The 22,716-nt window shown below is 47.8% G+C and overlaps 1 protein-coding gene across 1 annotated transcript in view; it reads right to left on the reverse strand.

Moving 5' to 3' along the window:
• Positions 1-5,249: 5,249 nt before the first annotated feature.
• Positions 5,250-22,716, reverse strand: part of ESYT1 (extended synaptotagmin 1) — a 57,673-nt gene continuing 40,206 nt past the window's right edge. Inside the window, exons 20-31 of the mRNA XM_081844347.1 lie at positions 22,475-22,523; positions 22,297-22,386; positions 20,962-21,057; positions 19,538-19,609; positions 17,629-17,715; positions 16,362-16,505; positions 15,836-15,999; positions 13,252-13,350; positions 12,182-12,313; positions 11,002-11,104; positions 10,864-10,913; positions 5,250-7,752 (exon numbers count right to left, since the gene is read on the reverse strand). Coding sequence (XP_081700473.1) covers positions 7,719-7,752; positions 10,864-10,913; positions 11,002-11,104; positions 12,182-12,313; positions 13,252-13,350; positions 15,836-15,999; positions 16,362-16,505; positions 17,629-17,715; positions 19,538-19,609; positions 20,962-21,057; positions 22,297-22,386; positions 22,475-22,523 — 1,120 coding nt within the window. The 3' untranslated portion in view covers positions 5,250-7,718. The remainder of the gene's footprint in view (positions 7,753-10,863; positions 10,914-11,001; positions 11,105-12,181; positions 12,314-13,251; positions 13,351-15,835; positions 16,000-16,361; positions 16,506-17,628; positions 17,716-19,537; positions 19,610-20,961; positions 21,058-22,296; positions 22,387-22,474; positions 22,524-22,716) is intronic.

The following is a 22,716-nucleotide window of genomic DNA, read 5'->3' on the forward strand; positions in this document are numbered from 1 at the left end:
ATTACAACAGCAGTCATAAAGAAGAAACGTGAAAGACACAGAAAAAATGAGATATACAGTACAGTGGTACCTCGGGCTACAGATGCTTCAGGTTACAGATTCCACTAACCCAGAAATAGTACCTCAGGTTAAGAACTTTGCTTCAGGATGAGAACAGAAATCGTGCTCCGGTGGCACAGCAGCAGCAGGAGGCCCCATTAGCTAAAGTGGTGCTTCAGGTTAAGAACAGTTTCAGGTTAAGAACAGACCTCCGGAACGAATTAAGTATGTAACCAGAGGTACCACTGTATGTCTATACAGATGTTGTTGTCTCTCCCCCCCCCCCCCCATCTGTTGTGGCGTCAGTAGAAATAGGGGTTGGAATGCTGGTTTCTATTTTTGATGGATCCAAAACAAATTATGTCAAAGAAGAAAACTCCTTACATCTTTTGCATTCAGGTCATGTGAGTGATCCTCTATACATATCAACAGCATGCGTAGAAGATCATTAATGTGGCCCATACAAAGGTCTGACAGAGCTGGCCAGGATTTTGCTGGGGGTGAAATGAGCAGCTATGATGCAGCACAGTCCTCATGTATTGAGCTATCAGGCTCAATATTTCTTCTGTGGTTCTGCTAGGGTGATGCTAAAGGCCAACTTCAAAGCAGGCTCTCATCTCAGTTTGTTAACTTACTTTTGTTCTCATCATTTTGTTTTTATCCACTGGACGTAAGCAGATACCACATCCCTCTCCTGGAGGTGCTTGCAGGAAGTGGCAAAAGCACAGGGGCAGGCATTTGGGGAGATTGAGGCCGACTAGGCTCCTCCTTAGTTGATTCTGGGATTTAAAAAAAAATGTTGCCACACAGCAGACCCCTACCTTGGCAACTGACTCACTTTACTCCTAGGACTTTGCTGGTAAGGTTATCCTTAGGAGAAACAGATTGCTGGCAGAACTACATGTAGGCTTGCAGTTCCACATCAGTTTAGGGAAACTGCAGAATATGGTAGGGGGCTGCAGAATCCAGCTCTCTCTATCCATTTAAATAAAGAACGTTTCTAGCCATTATAGTGGTGAAGATGCACTTGGAACTGCGCTTGAGTAATGCTTGCTGATGCAGGAGAGATGTCTAGTGATTGTGGGCGGGGCTAATGCACCCACACAGAATAGCTCCCCCTGCCCCTCATTGACTAGAAAAGCCGGAGCAAATTTATAAATAAATGGTTTTAAAAATGCAGAATAAATGGAGGCTGTAGAATTGAGTTTTTCTTGGGGCAGGATTTGCATTTTAGTTTTAGCAGGGAGAATACCCAGCCTTGAGCATTAGCTGCTCCTACTGTAACTTAGGGACGTGGGTGGCGCTGTGGTCTAAACCACAGAACCTAGGACTTGCCGATCAGAAGGTCGGTGGTTTGTATCCCCGCCCCGCGATGGGGTGAGCTCCTGTTGTTCAGTCCCAGCTCCTGCCCACCTAATCAGTTCGAAAGCACGTTAAGTGCAAGCAGATAAATAGGTACCGCTCTGGCGGGAAGGTAAACAGCATTTCCATGCACTGCTCTGGTTCGCCAGAAGTGGCATAGTCATGCTGGCCACATGACCTGGAAGCTGTACGCCGGCTCCCTTGGCCAATAAAGCGAGATGAGCGCCGCAACCCCAGAGTCATCCACGACTGGACCTAATGGTCAGGGGTCCCTTGACCTTTACTGTAACTTAAAATGAGAAAAGCCCAGGCACATGCAGTGCAGGGTAGTGGTGGCTAAGAGGCTGAGCTGTTGACCTGGGAGTCCCTGCTTTGGTCTCATTTTTGCCATTTTTTCACTGGATGGCCTTAGGCAAGCCACTGTTCTGTCAGCCTTCGCTTCAGCCATGCTAACACACACAACACAATCTGTAATAGAGGAATGATTGTAGTGACCTATTGCACAGGCCATTTGTAAGGATGTTGTGATAAGCCAGCTGAAGTGCTCGGAATAGCAGAAACGTGCTAAAACAATTGCTATTGTATTAAGAGCAAATGTAGCCCATTGCCAAAAAACCAGGGGAACCTGAGGAGCTGCCAACGGAGACAGCCTCCGGCATGCCACCCTGAGCTGCGCCTCGTGCATGTATAGGTGCGCCACCCCAGATGTAGCTGCATCTGCTTGGTGCTCAGAAACAACTAGAAGCCAGCACTGGGAAAAAGAAGCCATTAAGTCCCCACAAACGTGTTGATTTTCTGTCCAAATCAAGAGGCTTGGGGAATGCCCTTTGCAACTCCCAGGTGCCCACTCCAGAACGGACACATTATCCTACAGCCGCTAACAAAAGAGATGAGGAGTGACAGGGCAGCTGAGAAGCACAAGGCAAACCTCCTGCCGGAGTGCTAAGGAGGACTTGATTGATGGCTCCAGTTGTCCTGCCAAAACTACCTCCTCCACACATTCCAGAAACAACTTTATTAGAGGAGGTTTTAGGCTGGTGCAGACATCTCTCCACCGCCTTCCCTTTAATCAGATTTGTGTGTTTGTGTGCGGGCATGCATGCTAATTATCGTCATTCTTTAGGCTGGCTAACATCCTAGCAGGGTTCTTTGACAGGTGACAAAGCCAATGGCAGTGCAGGCATTTCTCAGCCGGGGTGAAAGACATTACTGCATAGGCACCAAAGGAGGGTGAACTTTGAAAAGCCTCCCTTTTGCGGTCCTGCTGGTTGTCTGCCATAACATAGCCTGCTGTTTCTTATGTGGGGTTCGGCAGCTGGGGAGGCCCTGCCCCATGGACATACAGGAGGCCGGCTGATTCCTGGAAATGCTGCTCCTCACAGGCCTGGGAAATCCCCCTCCCTCCCTTAGTGGGTTGCATCTGGCTTCAGGATTGTTGGGCCAAAAAGAACGAGGGCCTGCAGACTGGAGAGTTCTGGTGGCTTCTGATCCCGTTGCTCACACTGGTTGCTCCACGCAAAATGAGAATAGCAATAGTGTTTGGAGCGTGGATCCTTTGTTGAATTTGGACCCCAAGCAAGTGCCTGCCCATAACACCTTCTAGAGCTGGCCTTGTCTGCTGAGGAAGGGAAAGGAGACATAGGAGACTAGGAAAAACATTGGTCTATGGAACAGAACTACCACCATAAATCTCAAAACAGCAGGTGGCTTTTAAAATGCTGGTGAATTTGAGACAAGTCAGCTACAAACAAGTCATGGATTGGCTGACATACATACATACATACATACATACATACATACATACGTGTGTGTGTCACTTTTGCAGAACAGATCCACTTTTAAAGAGAACAGCAAATGGTATTTTGTGGTAAGAAAAGTGACTGGAAAATGGAAAGTGTGAGATAATTACTGTTTGATGGTGATGTTGTATAACCTCCACTCAAATCTGTGGAAAAAAACTTTCTTGCTCAGTAAATGCTTTGTCTGGTAGTGACCCCAGATGCAAAGTTGCCTTGCCAGATCTGCATGTACAAACGCAGCCTTATCCATACTGGGGGTGGGAACCCTGTTCCTTTTTGCCACTCAATTTTGATGAAGTCACCAATGAGGTGACTGCAGGAGCCCAGAACCACACAAATGATATTGTAGCTCAAGGCTGGAAACAGAAGCAGATTCCAAGAGATGGTGCTTGGCTACTACTGTATATTCTGGCGTATAAGACGACCCCCCAACTTTTCCTGTTAAAATATAGTGTTTGGGATATACTCACTCTATAAGACTACCCCCGCCTGCAGCCAACTAGAGGCAGCCTCTTCCCACCCTGGCTGCCGCCTCTCTCGAGCCTGCAGCCGCTGCCTGTCTGCCTCCCGCGCTGCCGTCGCCACACGGGTTAACTCTCTTGTGCCTGCCGCCACCACCTGCCACAACCATACCCAGGATATAAGATGACCCCTGACTCTGGAGATGATTTTCCAGGGTTCAAAAGTCGTCTTATACGCCAGAACATACGGTAATTAAGTGATGGGATGCCTTTTATCCTGGAGAAGTTGACCTTCAGAGTGGACATGAGAAATGGTGGTGATTCCTCAGGGGTAAAGTAATGGTCCAGAAGCAGTGGGGTTATGTCTGTCTGTCCCTTTGAAGGGCAGTCCTCTTCTTTCCTTCCAGAACATGAATCAAGTCACCTGCTTTGACTTCACGCCAGCAGAAAAGAATGCATGTGTTATCTGCTATGCCCTACATCCGAGGGCTTGTCACACTCCCAGCTTGCTAAAGCACAGACATACTGTTCCCACAGGGAAATGGTTACATACTATTTTGAACTGTATCAAATATATATATTTAAAAGTCCAGATTGTTCCCCAAGTGTGGGACAAATGGGCAAATTAACTTGTAACACAGTTAAATTACTGAAACATGTTTAAGAAAGCGCAGCAATTGTAGCTTCAGTGTCTCTGGCCCTGTTCCTCCACAATTCAGAACCAACTTCACCCATGCAAAATTTGATTTGATGGTGCCATGCTAGTCTCACTCTCAGAATGGAGAGTCGGATACTGCAAGCTTCAGGTGTGAAGGCAGGTGATCTGGAGAAGTGAGCTTCATGTTTTATTGGCTATAAAACACGATGAGAGTGGCACAAGCTCAATATCAAGAAACAAGTTTGAAATTTAGCAAGAGGTCATGGTGTTTTTTCAAGCCATTTGGACCAAAGAGAATTTATTTGTAGAACCGCAATAACTCATCCTGAACAAAGTGCAGCAGTTGTGAAGGCTGCAGATGGAATCAGCTCTACTGTGCCAGTTTTGTTATTTAAAATAGTGAATTTTTAATATCAAGCGGTATGCTTCAGGTGGGGTTGCAGGAGAGGCACAGCAGTATTGGTAGTGGCAGGTCAAGCCTCACCCTACTTGCTGCCTAACACGCTTTCAGTGTGAAGTTGGTCCTCTGATTCCAGCTCCACACTGAAAAGCTACCTAGAATGGCATTAGATGCCTAGGCAAGCCCTGTGGGAAGCACACAGGGTAGGGGGGGGGGGTCTTGTGTAAGAACCAGCCTGAAGAGATTTTAAGACATCATCACAAGGAGGTAGCACACCCCCCAAAATACCCCGGGTAAGCATGTGGCGCTTCAAAATGCAAATAATGTTGTCACTCGCTCTTTGGACCTCATTGTCCTAATGTGCATGCAAACTCTCAAATCTTGAAGGCACACTCTGAGCACTGAAATTGCAGGACTTCAAACTGATTGCATGCATAAAATCAATTCTCCTACCAAGCTTTTGTTTGGGAGGGCTTGGGGTCATGGCGGCGGCGGGAGCAGCAGCAGAGTAAATAAAAACTAAAGCAGAGTCACAGATTCCTCCTCTCTTTATTTGCTACAACAAATTACAGTGGCTGCTACAAGAGGCACAGGTGCCAGAAACACACTCGTGCAGTGAAGCCGTGCTTTCGGGAGCTTTGATTTGGCATGGAAGGCAGCAAGTGATTGAGCTCTTTACAGGCACACTCGGCACCCCCCAACCCCAAATCTTCCAACGTGCTCTTGGGGGGGGGGGAGCAGCGCAGATTCAACAAGGAGGTGCTTTTGCTGTGTCAGACACATTCGCTACGGTCATACGCGTAGAAACAAGCACTTTAAAAAACTCTTCATAAATAGACCACAATTAATGGTTTTGGCTTCTTCAGAGACGGAAGAGCGAGTGCACATGCGTGGAAAGGAATTGGGGGCTAGGACTGGACTTGAGAGTTCCATGTTGGCAGCTCCCAGCTGTGAAGCGAAGGAACAGTAGGAAAAAGGCGAGCAAAGAGGCAAGATTGCTCGGCAGTGGAGCCTCAGACAGAGCAGCAAATACTGTGCTCCCCCTCCCTCCATATTTTGGAGAGGCTAGAGCCCGCTCTGCCGCCTAGCTGCTCTACCACAATGATCCTGCCCACCTGGCCCAGATTACAGGGTCTGCAAAGGCGGAATAAATCTAGCCACTCTGAGGCATCTATCAAGATTTAGCTTCCTGTGGGCTTAGCCATGTGGATTTTTAAAAAAATCGCCAAAGCGGTTTGATTCTTTCTCATAGCAACACCGCAGACAACAAACCTCCACAAAAGCAAACAGCAACAACAACCCCAAGTGCAGCTGCTGAAGAGCTCCATGAGGGGAAGTCCATGCTGCCCACAAGCCCCTGGAAGGGGCCTCCGCCAAGCCCAGCTCAAGCGAGAATAGCCTGAGGATACGGGAAAGGCAAAGAATAAATGGAGGCTCGGCCATTGGGGTCTATTTTGTAAAAGAGCAACCAAGCCATTTCCCCAGCACTATAGTAGGACAGCACTGAAATTTGCAAGCAGTGATTTATCGCTCTGAAAAAGGAGGGGGTGTCTAAGGGCCCTTTAGTCTTCATGTGTGCAATGGTCCTAAAAGCTCAGCTCTAAAAATTTCATGCTAGCAGAGGAAACCTTAAAATCATGCATACGGTGTATGTCGAGAGAGGTACCCTCTGTGTCCTTTTGCTTCTTGAAGCAAATCTCCTCTCCCTCCCCAAAGCCTTCATGCCTATCCTTCCTTGCAAATATATTTTCAAAGTCAGTCAGAAAATGCAAATATTGGAAGTTAATTCTGTGTACAGGTAGATAGATAAATTCTGCATATCTGTGAATCTGATTTGGAGCACGGAATATGAATTTCCTGCTACAGAATACACACGGACCTAGAACTTGGTGCAGGAGGTTGGGGTGGAGGAGGTTTGACACTCCACACACCGATTCCAGGACTGGAGTGCAAGAAGGCACCAAACAACATTCGTTTTTTAAAACAGCAACGTGAGTGGCACAAATAACAATACTGCAAGAAAGCTGTCTGTCCATTTGGACCAGCAGCATAATGCTGGGTGGGACAAGAAGCCAAAAACAAACTGATTCAGTTTAAAGGAGCCAGAATCAGAAAGAGCAGGTGATGTTTGGCAAGGTTAGCGTGAACTGCTTCCAGGAGGTTGTGGGTCTGCACAGAGTCAGGGCAGGACACACCACAACACTTGACAGGCATCAGCTAAATGCACAGAGGTCACAGCCATGGACTCCCCATCATGGGGAAAGAATGATAAAAAAAGGCAAATAAAAATGGCTTGGCCACTGCGCTCTCCACCCCTCAAATCCTGTCACTCAAAACGACTGAACGCCATTTGAAAAGTGTATTAGCAGGACAACTGAATTCAAGTTGCTTTTCCCAGCCAAACAAGCCCAGGGTGAGGGTTGTTGCAGAATGTTCCCTTTCTAGATAAAAGATCTGGTGTGGAACCCTTTGTTCCAAAGGAGGTTATTTGCCCAAGTGTTATTTTGGGGAAATATCTGGTCCCTCCCTGCAGAGCTCCTAGTACTTCTCTAGCTCACCCCCTCGCCCCAGGCTCCCTTCGCTCCTGGCCCTTTAAGCTTCTTCTCCAGTGGCTGCTGAAAAAGCCTCAGCCTACAGCATCTGTAGAGCCTGAAAGGAACTTCATCCTCAACAGAAGGATGAAAAAGGTCCACTTCTTTGGTCAATGAAAAAAAAGGCAGCATGTGGTATGCAGTGTTGAGAGAAGCACACAAGGTGAATGCAGGGTGCGAATCCCTCACCGCCTCAAAAACCCACCCAGGAGTCACTTCTCGGTGAAAAAAGAAGATTCTAAGAACACAACACTATGATTGTTTAAAAAACAGATACAACTGAAGAGTCCGTCCAGCAGGCGGGTGAGCTTGGGATCCTCCAGCGAAAGGTGACAGTGGTAGCAGTGTCAATGCCAGCTCTTCAACTCCCTGGATGGTGAAGTTTCAAGACAGGAGGCACCGTGGAGATTAGGAGCTGGTTTTGTCATCTTTCAAATCGTACCTGCAAGATAAGGAGAGCCTTTGTTGGCATGAAACCACCTCAAAGGAATGGTTCCCAGGCTGTTAAGGCACTCTGAAAGCCTCCAAATCACTACAATAAGGGAAACCACATCTCATACCACTTTGGGGGAGGCACGAGGATGTAAATCCTGGTATTTGTAAGTCACTGGATGCACCCTAAAAAGAACCATGGGAGCTCACATTCCTTGGATTTACACGTCAATAGGCTAGGCAGCATCTGTTCCGCTTGTAATACATAGAGGATGCTCAAGAATGCCTAATTATGACTGCGGAAAATTCACTAGGAAGTCTGAGGGAATTTGGTACAGCATCTCATGTTCCACATCTTCCCGCTACCCTCCTTCTTCCAACATGCCCACCAGAAGAAATGCCCCCATACTGCTAGATGGTTGTGTGCAAGCTGCTGGGCCCCCCTCTTGTCCCCTACACAACACAGGGAGAGAGTGAATCAGGATGTCCCATAGCTGTCAACTTTTCCCTTTTCTTGTGAGGAATCCTATTCAGAATAAGGGAATTTCCCTTAAAAAAGGAAAAGTTGACAGCTATGGGATGTCCCAGCTTGCCACCCTGGGTAGTCATCCAATTTGCATCACTCTGTTCCAACCACAGAATTAATGCTCAGTGTGATTTTGTGACAACTGTGGCTTTACTCTAGATATCTCAGCATCTGTGGGCTTATTTTTATGCTTGCTAGTTGACCTGGGTGTTCACAAATGGATTCAATTTACAAGAAAGGAAATTCTGACACCAGGAAGACCTTTCTGAGGGTAAGAGCTGTTTGACAGTGGAACAGACTTCCTCAGGAGATTGTGGGCTCCCTTCCTTGGAGGTTTTTAAGCAGAGGTTGGATGGCCATCTGTCATGGATGATTTAGGTGAGATTCCTCCACTGCAGGGAAGTTGGACTAAATGACTCTCAGTGTCTCTTCCAACTCTACAATTCTATGATTATCTAAATTTCTATGAATGATTGTATATGTACTTGCAGCCTAGCTCCAAGTTCAGGAGAGAGTTTTACGAAAGAGCCACATTCAAGGTGGGGTGTAAGGGAAAGGGATAGGGGAGTGAGGAAAATAGTGGACAGTGCCTCCAGGACTAGGGTATAATCCATATTAGCTCTGCTCATTTTTTTCAGTATTCTGGTTCCTTTCGGTCATGAGGCCACCACTACTGTCCCCCCCCCGCCCCCATGAATTCCAGACCCCTTCAGGACCTCTTTTAGCTATTGCATGATTCTTTCACTGGGTACTTCCACACAAAACAGCTGCATGTTGTTTATTATCAACAGGCGTGGCTTCCAGAACTAGTTTGGCACCTCCCCCCCCCCAACCTTCCTCCCTTGCTCCATCTTTAATACCTAACCTTGTGTAGGTGGGCGTTTTAACCTCCCATTTTTCTTTGACTGGAAAGACATCACGGGGTTGTGTTTTGTTTTGTTTTTAATGCTGCTTTTTTTAAAGTGCACTTGTGCAACTGTGGTTACCTTTAAAAGCTCTTTCCCCCAAAACCTTCAGTGTGACTAGGAATGTAACTGTGATGGTGGCTGCATTCACTCTGCAGTTGTTTTGGGGGTGCATCCTCTTGTCCCCTCCTGTGCAAGTTCACTGAGAGCGTGATCCCCTCCATTCACCTTCACAGTGGGGGAAAAGAGGCTGGATCTCAAGAAACAGCTTCTGAGGTTGGTGCGAATCCCACCTCCTCAGCAAGGGCCCTGTCATTGCAAAGGTCCTTGGTGGCAGTGGGCTTCTCCTCCCACCAGCTGTTTTCCACGATTCAGCATCTTCTTCCTCCCAGTGCAACTTGCATAAGGGAAAGAAATAAGAGGCCAGAAGTCCAGAAATCTTACTCCTCCTCCAAGAGGGATCCTTGGGGTAAACGGTCTTTGCTGGGTGGGTGAAGTTCCCCCCACCCACATCAGATTCTTCTAGGAATCTAGCCTCTCCTTTCCTCCTATACAAGTCAGTGGAGGGATTGCTCCATTACCTTGCACTAACGCTCCAAGCAGGTGGGAAGACAAGGGAGGCGCAATGTTGTATTCCATAGAATGTGCCCTATGAGCAGCAACTGCATTGGTGAAAAACGTAAGAGCCACCGCAGTGGCTTGCAAGTAAAGGGGCTTCAGTGTGGATTCCACCTGGAATACTGCACTGTCCCTTGGACAGAGAAAGACCTTTATGGTTCACTGTTCCATGTAGTCAATAACGATAAAGGTAAAGGGACCCCTGACCATTAGGTCCAGTCGTGGCCCAAACAAAGGTCTGACAGAGCTGGCCAGGATTTTGCTGGGGGTGGAATGAGCAGCTATGATGCAGCACAGTCCTCATGTATCGAGCTATCAGGCTCAATATTTCTTCTGTGGTTCTGTCCTTAAAGGTAAAGGGACCCCTGACCATTAGGTCCAGTCATGACCGACTCTGGGGTTGTGGTGCTCATCTCGCTTTATTGGCCGAGGGAGCTGGCGTACAGCTTCTGGGTCATGTGGCCAGCATGACTAAGCCGCTTCTGGCGAACCAGAGCAGTGCACGGAAATGCCATTTACCTTCCCGCCAGAGTGGTACCTATTTATCTACTTGTACTTGACGTGCTTTCGAACTGCTAGGTTGGCAGGAGAAGGGACTGAGCAACGGGAGCTCACCCCGTTGCAGGGATTCGAACCGCTGACCTTCTGATTGGCAAGTCCTAGGCTCTGTGGTTTAACCCACAGTGCCACTGGCGACCCAGTCAATAAGGGACAAGAGACTAAATTTTAGAATCTAGACTCACAGAATTGTAGAGTTGAATGGCACCACAAGGGTCTTATAGTTGAACCTCCTGCAACGCAGGAATCTTTTGCCCAATGTGGGGCTTGAACCCACAACCCTGAGATTAAGAGTCTCATGCTCTACCAACGGAGCTATCCCAGGTCCATCCTCAGTGGCATGGCATACGGAACCATCTGTTTTCCTACCCTAGTCCCAAGAATGAGAGGATCCCTCCTTCAAATCATGTTTTGCATCCTCTATGAAAACGACGCCCCAGGTAGCAAGACCTCCTCTGCCTGCCCAGTGATACTGGAGACACTATGGGGCAACTGCCCCTCCCGCTGTACTCACCACTGGGGAGCACCCTGCGACAGGTCCTTCTGCGAGAGGTCAATGTGCACCTGGGAGGGGAAAGCACAGAGAAGCAGTCACGTGCTGGCTCCTCTCCAATGGGGAGCCTGAAACGGCAGCTCCTCCCGAGGTCCATACCTTTCCTATCGGCTCCCCTCGGGACATGAAAGACACACTGTTTTTGATATAGGCCTCCAGCTTCCTCCGCTGGGCATCGTCCAACGTCAGATCCCATTCAAACCTGTGGAAAGGGCAAGCGAGTATCAAGGCCTATTTCACATAGATTACCCCACAAATTTTAATTGCCCTTTTGGCCAACAGAAGAGTTAAAGGTAAACGTAAAGGGACCCCTAACCATTAGGTCCAGTCATGACCAACTCTGGGGTTGCGGCACTCATCTCGCTTTATTGGCCGAGGGAGCTGGTGTACAGCTTCTGGGTCATGTGGCCAGCAGGACTAAGCCGCTTCTGGCAAACCAGAGCAGCGCACGGAAACGCCGTTTACCTTCCCACCGGAGCGGTACCTATTTATCTACTTGCACTTTGACGTGCTTTTGAACTGCTAGGTTGGCAGGAGCAGGGACCGAGCAACGGGAGCTCACCCCATTGCGGGGGTTCGAACCGCCAACCTTCTGATCGGCAAGCCCTAGGCTCTGTGGTTTAACCCACAGCGCCACCCGCATCCCAAAAGAAGAATTACTTAATGGTAAAGCTGTGAATCCCAGCCCTCCCACCGACAAGACAAAACACACTCGATACGAATGCATGCATAAGGCTGGAGAAGGGAATCTAATCTGTGTTAGTGACTGCAAGTAGGGAAGCAGGGAGTAATAGTTAGCACTGAGTTAAGTAACCCAAAATAAAATTATCTGATGTCATGGATAGAGCTTGGTAATGGCGACCCCACTTCAGCAGTTATTATTTTCATGTAGTGATGTTGAAATTGTTTTTATTAAAATTTGTATAGTGCCCTTCATCTAGATATCTCAGGGCAGTTCACAGCATAGAAATAAAAACACAGAACAAAACAAACTCCCCCCCCTCCCACATTTAAAAGGACATAAAATCTTAATCAGCCAAAGGCCTGGTTGAAAAGGAACATTTTCACCTAGCGCCTAAAGGTATATAATGAAAACACCAGCCGAACTTCCTTGGGGAGAGCATCCCACTGCAGAAAAGGCCCATTCTTGTGTCGCCACTCTCTGGTCCTCTCCAACCAACCTGACTGTTCACTATAAGCTAGAGGCAGCTCCAGTTCCCAGGAGCTGGTGACCCTTTTAGACACCCACCCACCCTCACACAATGGCACCCTCCCTTACTTCTCATTGAACTCAGGATTGTGGGTCTTCTTCCGCACGGTTGTCTTTCTCTTGGTGACACGGGATTTGTCAGGCAGTAGGATCAGGGAGACATAGGGGTCGGGTGTATCCTTGGTACCTGACTTAAGGTTTCTGAAATGAAGGCAGAGAGGGTTATTAGGATGGGTGGGAACATTCAGTGCCCCTAAATCAAATGGAAGGAGGGATTTGAAGAACCTAATGACACATATTGGGCCAGATTCAACGAAGTATTTGGGCAAGTGGGAGCTGGTTCAGCAGGACTTTCCCCCCCTCTCAAGTCAGTTGGGGGTCAGGGTCCATAGAATCCTCAGAACAGTGTGGGGAGAGGAGAAGGGAGATTGTTCCATCTGGCAGGCAGAAATGTTTGTTCTGATGCAACAATCAAATTAGCATGGAAATGAAATCCTCTCTAGGGGTTGTACCCAATCCTGGTCCTTTCTCAGAGTAGACACACTGAAGTTAGTCATGTCAAACCATTGCAATGGGTCTCTTCTGAGTAGGGATTAGATACAACTCTATGCTAACTATAGCAATCACGTTGGGCTGTCTTTTATTAATTATTATTCCAACCATGTACCAGCAAATTCAGGTTGCACAATTATAGCTGGTCTGGAGCTCTTGTGCAGCAAGCCCACTTCCCTAAAGATCAGACTTTTAGCAATAAGGAAAGTGACGGGGATATGTTCTGGAAAGTGTGGGATAATGCTTGTTTTGATGCAGCAGCATCTACACAACATCTTTGCAACTAGATCAGAATGAATGCTCATCAAGTAACCAATGTTGTCTGATCTCTCTGCAAATGAATTGGGATGAGTGTTCAATAACCAGGTCACCTGGGAGTGCCCTTTTTTTTTTACTGCCACTTGGTGTAGAAGCCAAGAGTCAAAGCATACATAAAGTAAAAACCCTCTTTGGGTGGTAGCACCAAATCCAGCAAGATGGCTAAGAATGTTTCTATGTGCAGTTAAGAAAACCTCTTTTTGGGGGCTCATGCCAAAGCCATCTCTTTGTCCCGCTCCTCCCAAATCAAGCCCCCCTCCAGCCCTTACCTGCAGGCGTGTATGATGACAATGAGTTTGCGCGCATCCATGTTGTACCAGACAGTGAGGCTCATCTGGCCCAGGGGCGAGTTTGACAGCTCCAGGTTACTGCAGGGCAGAAAGACACAAGCCCAGCTGATTATTAGGGGAATCGTGGTACTGCATGGGGCTGGGATGAGGAAAGCGCAAGACGTTTTGACACTTTTTTGGCAGCACGTGCAGCTGGAGGAAGGAAATGTGATGGTAGAAGCCTCGTCCATGTTGTCCCCACAGATGCTAAGGGAGCAGAATGCATGAGCGATGGGTATGCTTAGGTACAGCGGTGAGGGAGGGCTGAAGAAGCAGGGTGGTTAAGAACTTCCCTCCAGCTCTCATTGCTGCAGGGGGGTGGGGGGGAAGCAGACTTGCTGGTGTTCCCAAAGCCCAAATGAGCACCGTGCTGCAAGACACGGAGCAGAGTAGTGCTCCCATCTTTTAAAGTATTAAATATATTACGTACATAAACAGCAAGCGTTGTTGTTCACTTTCTGGCAAAAAGCTCCAAGGCCACTCAGCCGATCTGCATCAACAAGATGTTATTCAAAAGCCCACAGTGTACTGGCTTCGATTTCACAAGCTGACCCTGGACCCTCAGAATTCAGACTCTAAAGCAGGAGTGGGGAACCTTCTTCGGGGCAAAGGCCGTGTGGTGGAAAGCTGTGGGGGGATCCATTCCAGTAGCAAGTAGGGCCAGACCCACACACAGCCACACACAATCACACACCACAAGTTACTTCCAAGGGAAACAGAGGCCTATATTAAACTCTTAGTAACTCCATGCAAGTTTCACCTGGTATTTTCTCCCATAGACTTTTTTAAAAAAAGACTGTAAGACATATAAACACCCTTGATCTGTCTTAACTGTGAAAAAGGCAAAAGGAACTCAGTATTCTTGGTAGAATGATGCAAATAACACCAATAAACAGATGGAAAACAAGTCCCACATTAGAGCTATCCAAAGCGTCAAATTTCAATAAACATTTGCATCCCCAAAACCGTATACTGCTTTGGACCTATGGAACCTTGCCCAGCTGGGTAGTCAAACAGCTCAGGTGCCACCTTCCCCTGTATAAACTTACTCAGGCTCAGAGATTAACCTCTGAGGCTCTCCTCTGCAGTCCATCTCCCAAAGATGTCGGAGGGTGAGAACAAGCCTCTCCTGTGGTGGCCCCCGCTTGAGGGATGTTCTCCCCAGGGAAGCTTTCCTGGTGCTGACTTTGCCTTCCTTCTGATGCCAGGAAAAGACCTTCCAGGCATTTGGACAGCTGTAATGACCTGGCTCTGTTGTGGGTGGGGCACTTATTCTGTTGTAGGGTGGCTTTTGTGGATGAGTACTTTTTAGTATATATTACATATTTAGTATATATTACATATTTGTATCTTATTGTCTCTGCAAACCACTTCTGGTGATGTGAAACAATGCATACAATGAACTGAGACAAATTTTGGAACACAAGTCTACCTCTCTGCCAGGGCCAACACAAAAGGTGATGCCTCATGATACTGCCTCCTCTTTGCTCCCTGTCTCCTTCCTCCCCCTGCTACCTCCATCTCTTCTTCACTATCATTGTTTGGTTGCTGCATTAGCAGCAGTCTAATACCCTCCCTCTGAAGAAGGGGCCCTTATTTAGAGAGAGGCATTCTGGCCGAGGATGAACCAAAGAGTGCCTGCACGGCTGCAAATTTTGCCACAGTGACAGCCAAGTACTTTAAACTGTATTTGCTGCCGTCATGGCAATGCATGGGGTGGAGAGCACCTGCGCCAAAGCCTCATTGCAGGCAGCTGATCAGGTGGGTGGCTGCAGCAGCTGTGGCAGGAATGAAGGAGTGGATAAAGTACCAGCAGCTTCCAGCTGCAGCATTGGCCAACCCTGTGGCAGCACAATCCCCTTCCCTCTGAGCCACATGGCTCAGCATGGCTCACGGTGTGTGTGGCCAGGACTGTTCTCCACTTTGATCTTCTTGCTGAGGAAGGAGCGGCAATTGTGAAGTTTGCATGGCAGGGCTGGATGAAATTCGACAGCCTGTGAGCCAGGGCTCCCCATCCTTGTTCAAAAGTTGCCTTCCTCTAAACAGGCTTCTGTGAGATCAGCAAAGACAGGCCAATAGCAACCATAAAGGCTGTGACCCCCACCAACACCCCTCCTGCCAGTGGGACACAAAGCAGAACAGCCAAACAGGTCAAGAAAAGTGGGCCCAAGCAAGGAAGACAGAGAGCGAGAGTCAGGTGATCAGATGTGGAGGAAGGAGGAGTCAAGACTGTCAGGAAAGCGATCTAATGACCCTCAGCCTCTCTTATTGATGCATCAGAAAATGTGGTATCCTTGCAGCAGAGGCACTAAGATAAAGGGCAGTGTATTTACCCTCTGCAAGGAGCTAAGGCAGGGATAGAGAATGTGTGGCCCTCCTGATGTTGTTAGCCTGGATAGCCAATGATAGGAGTTGTAGTCCAATAACCCCTGGAGGACAATCCCTGGACTGAGGAGCTCAATTTTATTGTGCAAGATCAAATTGTTTGCTGGGTTCCACACCCCACAGGATGGCCCTTCTTTACCTGCTGGCCTGTGGCAGGCGCTGGCGCAGCTCTTGCGTGGAACCAGAGTCTCCATCCTCCCGGATGTACAGCTCTGTCTCAGATCCCTTCTGAGAGCCCTCCTCAGTCTCTTCTCCTGCCACACCATGAAGGGCCTCCACACCTGAGTGCTGAGAGATCAGAACCTGCGGGCAAGGCAAACAAACATGGAAGATGATTTCCTAGGACAGTGGATTCATCCTATGGTCAAGAATAGGGACCTCAACACCAGCTTCACCAGAACTTTGCTGGAGAGACCCGATAGGTGAAGATAAAACAAAACACCGGCTCTTCACATTCCCCCTACATATTATGAAAATAAGAACAATGGCACGAAAGGTAGTATTATGTACCAGACGAACCAGACCAGACCTGACATCTCTGTGTTGCAATTTTTTACATATTGTTACGTACGAAACACAATTAAAAAAGAGGAAATAATCCATAGGAAAACAGGTCAGAGTCTGTTAGACTGTTCAGAGCTGCTGTCCCCCACATCACCACTTACCCCCAGCTGCACTCGCATCAGGACCTGGATGGCAGGACCAGAGTTGCTGAGTTGGAACCAGCGGTCAAGGACAAGCCCCTCTGCTGACAGCAGCTGCTCAAGTGGGAGTGACAGGGTACCCAGGGTATGCCCATCATCTTTCACCTGTGGGAACGACAGACAGGTGAGGACTGATCAAAATTTCACAGGTGAGGTAGGCAGGAAGGATGAGGGTCACACGTGGTGTGCATTGGAATAACCCCTTCGTACCCTGAAATCTTTGAAACTATCAAGGGGCAGCCTGGTAAAGGGCCCTCTGGTAGGAACTGGGTTGAGAGAATGTGCAAAATCTCCAAGGCTTCTTCTCCCTGCCCTGCAAGGACGTAGCTCACAGAAGAGGGAAGGGCTGAAAGGAAGCAAGTTGCAAGACATTGCTCCCTGTCCTGGCTTGCCAAGAGCTCACACATACCCCCCCTGTGCTCTTGGGTTCCCTGGCAGCAAACTGCATGGGATCTGCTGCTAAAACACAAAAGAAAAAACTTTCATTCCTTACAAAGTATTTGAAGTCCTAACATGAGGACTTCAAAACACTTTGAACATGATGGAATGAAGCCACTCCCACCTCTCAAATTTGGCCTGCAAGCAGGCTCCTGATAAGGATCTGGCCCATGGAGGCTGGTCCATTAGCATGTGTGGGGCACTGCCCCACCAAGCTCAGTCTCCCCCCAGCCAGCTCCCACCTGCCTGCCTTCTTACTCATGGCAAATTGGGGGCAGCTCTGCCTGTCATCCGCTCTGGCTCCACCTACTGTTGGCCTCCCTTGCCTTCTGCCCTACAAGTCCCAAAGGGCACCAGCCACCACTGGTTCAGAGTTCAGGGCAAGCCACCTATATTATCTCAGCAATCCTTACAAGTACCTAGTAAGAGGGCTAAGGCTCAGACTTGTTTGCGTAACTCCATCCAGTGAGTTTTGACTGAAGCACAGAAATCCACTCTTGCAGTATGAAGTGCTCAGCTCCCAGAATGGCTTTGACTTTCTCACCTGATGTTGTGTGAATTGGGCCATAAACATATCTCTTGTGGCTTTTGCTGCTTGCAGACTGCCCCACTGTAGCAGGGGAGACCAGAAGTTCTACCCAACAAGGAGGACAGGCATTCTGGGCCCAGCTGACTTGGTAAACGGCTCACTTTAGAAGAGATAGTGGCCCCCAGGAGAAAGGACAGATTGACTTCAGGGTGTGTGTGTCCGGGGGGGGGGGGGGAGGCAGGGAGAGCGAGAAAGCGCTACCTGCAACTCCAAAGATTCTGCATGGGGCCTCTTGATAAGGAAGGAAAAAGCTTCATTCCACACCGGCTCTGCAGTCTGAGAGGAGACCTGAGGGCAGAGACACAAGGCCGTGATAAAAGCTCTCAACATTTAGAAACTACAAAAGGGAAGAAAATATCACAATTTGAGGTTAGCCAACTGTTTATAAGACTGTTTTTCAAACAAATCCCACTAAGAATGGAGGGAAAGGAAAGCCAGTTCAAACCATATTTAGATGACTGCCTTGAGATTAAGTTACAAGAATAGTTGATTGATGAAGCTGTTCTTTCCCTTTGTTACAGCAATTTAACTAAGCACTAGTACTTGAATTTACTTTCTCACCCTCCCTCCCAAACTTTTGTGACATGTTGTTCTGGGAGTCTTTTTTGGCTAAACAGCCAGGTAAAAATGCTTCAGATATTCTGCTCCACCTGTGGGCTAATCTATTTATATCAACACTCATTTTCACTATCACTGAAGGAGAGCTATCTATAGCTCAGAAAGGGTTTCCAAATACTTCTTACTTTAAAATAATTCAAAATATGCTCAAACCTTAGTTCTCCCATCTTTATGCTACCAATTTAGGATAAGATCTGATGTGATCAGTGCTTTTTTGTAGATTAAAAATGAGGATTGATACGTAAATACTGACGTCACATTTTGGGACTTATGATCAAGTGCTCTTTTTTAAATTAATATTTTATTAAGAGAATTTCATTTGTAAAAAGACAGAGTGAGGAAAAAGAAAGAAAAAAGTGAGAATAAAAAAGAAAAAATACTGTTACATTACCATACATTAATATATGACCATAAGTCCCCAAATGATCAAGTGCTGGACAAAGAACTGACCCAATTGACTCAATGGAGATCAACTGACCTCCTTTGCCCTTTAAATAAGGATGAATGTTTTATTTGTATAATAATAATAATAATAATAATAATAATAATAATAATAATAATATTATTTATACCCCACCCATCTGGCTGGGTTTCCTCACCCACTTTGGGCAGCTCCCAACAGAACACTAAAAACAGAATAAAACTTCAAACATTAAAAACTTCCCTAAACAGGGCTGCCTTCAGATGCCTTCTAAAAGTCAGATAGTTGTTTATTTCTTTGACATCTGATGGGAGTGCATTCCACAGGGCAGGCACCTCTACTGAGAAGGCCCTCTGCCTGGTTCCCTGTAACCTCACTTCTCGCAGTGATGGAATTGCCAGAAGGCCCTCTGTGTCTGGGTTGAACAACGGGGGTAGAGATGCTCCTTCAGGTATACTGGGCTGATGCTGTTTAGGGCTTTAAAGGTCAGCACCAACACTTTGAATTTTGCTCGGAAATGTACTGGGAGCCAATGAAGGTCTTTAAGGACCAGTGTAATATGGTCTCGGCGGCTGCTCCCAGTCACCAGTCTGGTTGCCGCATTCTGGATTAGTTGTAGTTTCCGGGTCACCTTCAAAGGTAGCCCCACATGGATCACATTGCAGTAATCCAAGCGGGAGATAACTAGAGCATGCACCACTCTGGCGAGGCAGGTAGGGTCTCAGCCTGCATACCAGATGGAGCTGGTAGACAGCTGCCCTGGACACAGAATTGACCCAATTGACTCAATGGAGATCAACTGATCTCCTTTGCCCTTTAAATAAGGATGAATGTACATGTGCACACAAACACATTTGCGCACACACGCACACACACACATTTACCCCAGCTATGCCACCGCCCTCTAATATCATGGCTTTGTCTTTTCACCCTCAACCATCTTTGCCAGCTTCCTTAGACCGCTCATGTGCGACCTACCCACATCCTGCCCCAAAGCAATTCTTTACTGCTCACTCCACCACAACCCTTTCCCTATTAAAACAACCACCAAGTTTCCCCCCATGCCTTCACCTTGGTCTTGTAGGAGACACCACGGACAGAGAGACTGGCGTAAGGACTTGGGGGTTTTGAACCCTTCCGCAGCTGGGAAAGAGAAAACGGTTGAGAGTTTCTAGGATGCTCGATTATAAGTAGACATTGCGTGTATTTTGAGCATGTATAACCACGTAGCACAGGCCAACAATTTACTCGTGGGAAGCCCTATCTTCTGTTTTTGAACATGCCTTATCTATTCTCGTAATGACTGTCAAGCACCTCTATATATTGATTTCATACAGGTGGAGGAAACAAGTGGGTTTCCCAAGGCATGCAAGCGAGGGGCAAAACTGATGTAATGGTGACACAGCAGTGCATGTTTTTTAAATCCTTGTGCCTTCCCTGTTCATTTGTACAGTGGAGATGGAAGGAGTCTGTTTTGTGTAGCTCCCCAAACTTATCTTGCTGCGCCCTGTCTGACTTTAATCAATTTCCTACCCTTATGGCTGATTTCCTGTACTGGAGCTAGGGTGGGGGTGGGGGGACGGCTTAGGTAAGACAAGGAAAGGACTGCCTTTTGCTCCCTCCTCCTCCTCCTCCAGAACCAGGAGTGGTTTGCTGGGTGGAACAGAACTGTGGCAATAGCTTCCCAGCAGCAGCATCACTGTTGCTGACCAGGGCAGGTAAGAGTGAGGAAGCAGAGAGGTCTGGGCTGTGCAGGTGCTCAGGCCAATCCCATCCAGCACTCCCACTGGTAGGGCCACACAACCCCAACCTTGCTTCATCTGGGCAGCAGCATCAGGGCTGCTGCTGGGAGGCCATTGCTGTGGCTCTGCCCCTCTGAGTGAGCCATTCCTGGCTTGCTTTTAATTTAATATGAAGTGCAGACTGCAGCAAAAGGGAGAGGGAGGTCTAACTGCACAATTGTAGAAACGTGGCTTGGAGTCTGCATTGCTGCATTTAATTTTGCATTATTAATACGCTGCTTTCACAGCTGTGAAGTGGTTTATAAATTTGCAAAATAAACTGAAAACCCTGCCCTTCCCAGCCATGATCTCAGTGAAAATCACCCCGCCCCCACCAGCACAGCATTGAGACTTAGGCTAAGAAAATACTTCCAGGTGGCACCCAATGTGTAGGGGGGTGATTTTAAACCATCTCAACACACACCGGTGCCCCCTGCTTAGTATTAAAAGGGAAAGGGGGACCACAGATGAAGCTGTACATTATACATTTAACAGGATGTATAATTAGGCCAGGAGTCTGCAGCTGAGCTGGGACTTAGTAAAGGATCCTTAGTTAAGGTCCAATAAAATATTCCACATTAGTCCTCTGCTAGACCTGAAGGAGAGAGAGCTCTTTAGGATGTCCAAGGAGTGATTGGCAGCTTCCCAGCTCTCTTGGCCTGTGAAAGGAGCTCAGAGCCCCAGAAGGGAGAGGGGATCTGTACTGCCACTCACCGGCAGGTCAGTGGCCCTGTCAAGGAAGACTGACAGCAGGGCGGATGACAGCTCCTCGCTCTTTGGTGTCTGGATCAAGCTATTCACCATCAATACCTGTGAAAAGTGGAACACATTAAGGACTATGCTTAGACATAGCATCCATCAAAACTATGACCGTCACATGATAGTTTGGTAATCTGCACTCATCATGTGAACAATTCATCACAAGATGGCCTTCTTGCATCATAGAGAGGCAGTTGTCAGCGGGAAGATACCCGGCAACGGTCACATGAATTGGCCTTGTTCTTGTAACTCTGACCCAGCCTTTCCCTCATGCCTTCCAGATGTTATTGGACTCCAGCTGCCATTAGCCTCTGTCAGCATGGCCAAGGATGGTGGGAGTTGTAGCCCAAAAACATATGGAGGGCACCAGGTCAGGGAAAACAGCTTTGGCCTGACATGCAGACCCTTTGAAAACCTACCGCCTGTGGCTGCCCCATGTTCCCTCTCCCAGCTCTAATATCCTTGGAGCTGGACATACAGTTTCCAAATGTCTGAGCTAACAGAAAAGAGTAGTTTCATTTATGCCTCTATGAGGGTACTGGGAGAAAACATGGTTTTGCTTAAGCACAACCACCTCCTTCAAGAAACTCAAAAAACTGTTTTTTGAGGAAGGTGGTTGTGCTTAACATAGGGACTGAACAAGTTGTAGGACTCTTCGCTGCTAAGATGGGCAGGGCTTCCTGGAGTGACCATGTGGTCATGCAACGTTACGTGGTCTCTCCAGGAAGCCCTGTGAGGCAGGAATCTTGTGCTCAAATAACCCCGAACTGCTATAAGCAAGCGACAGGCCTTCCTAAAGCCAAAAACAAGCTCTTAAAACATTAGAAAAACCCACGTTCCCTTGCAGTGGTGTAGTCTTTACTAGCAAGATCCCACCCCGGCAAGGCTTTCTGAAGTGACCACGAGACATGGTATACTCTCATGGTCACTTCAGAAGGCCCTGAAAGGAGCCCCATGTTCCCAAGGTAAGCGCACACATCCTGCCCTGACCCTCAGTTGTTATTATTATGAAAAGAGTACTTCTTTCACTGGGAGTGAAGCATTCTTTGAAAAACCAGCAGGGCCCAGGCCCAGCATTAGTTCCTCTAGAGCGGGCAACCTGAGGAGCAGCTCTCCTTTCAGAGTGGAGTAGCCTAACCTTAGTCTGTAAGCCTGTGGGGAGGACTTGTGCTCTGCTTTTAATGCTTGTATAGTTTTTAGTAGTGTTAAGCTGCCATGGAGGCTAACAACCCCAACCTCCATCCCTATGGGGCAGTTCTCTCAATGATCCTCCCTCCTCTCTCCAATTACCTGCTCCAGCTCAGCAGCACTGGGCATGGGGGGCAAGCACTCCAGCTTCACATGGAGCCGTCCTGACTTCACATCCTCTAGGGGGAGCCACTGAAACGAAAGGCAGGGGGTAAGACCAGCACAGCTGCTGCACATCTCCTGCCCACCCTCTCCAGTGCCATTGGTACCATTGACTTACCTCGTCAACAAACTTTTGGCTTAGCACTCGTCTCAGAGGGATCTTACACCTGAAAGGGGATGGAGGAGGAAGAGGTGAGTGAGAAGAACAAATGGCTTTCTTTCTGTCACAGGTCCTGCAAAACTGAATTAACACCATGATCCAGGTGACAAAAAGCACAGGGCCTCGTCCTAGTTTGCAATCCATGCACAGGATACTAGGAGTTACTAAACGTCGACAGAAGGTGTAAACCTGCAGTCTGG

Source organism: Podarcis erhardii (assembly GCF_964252035.2).
Source record: "Podarcis erhardii genome assembly, chromosome: 2".
NCBI lineage: Eukaryota > Metazoa > Chordata > Lepidosauria > Squamata > Lacertidae > Podarcis > Podarcis erhardii.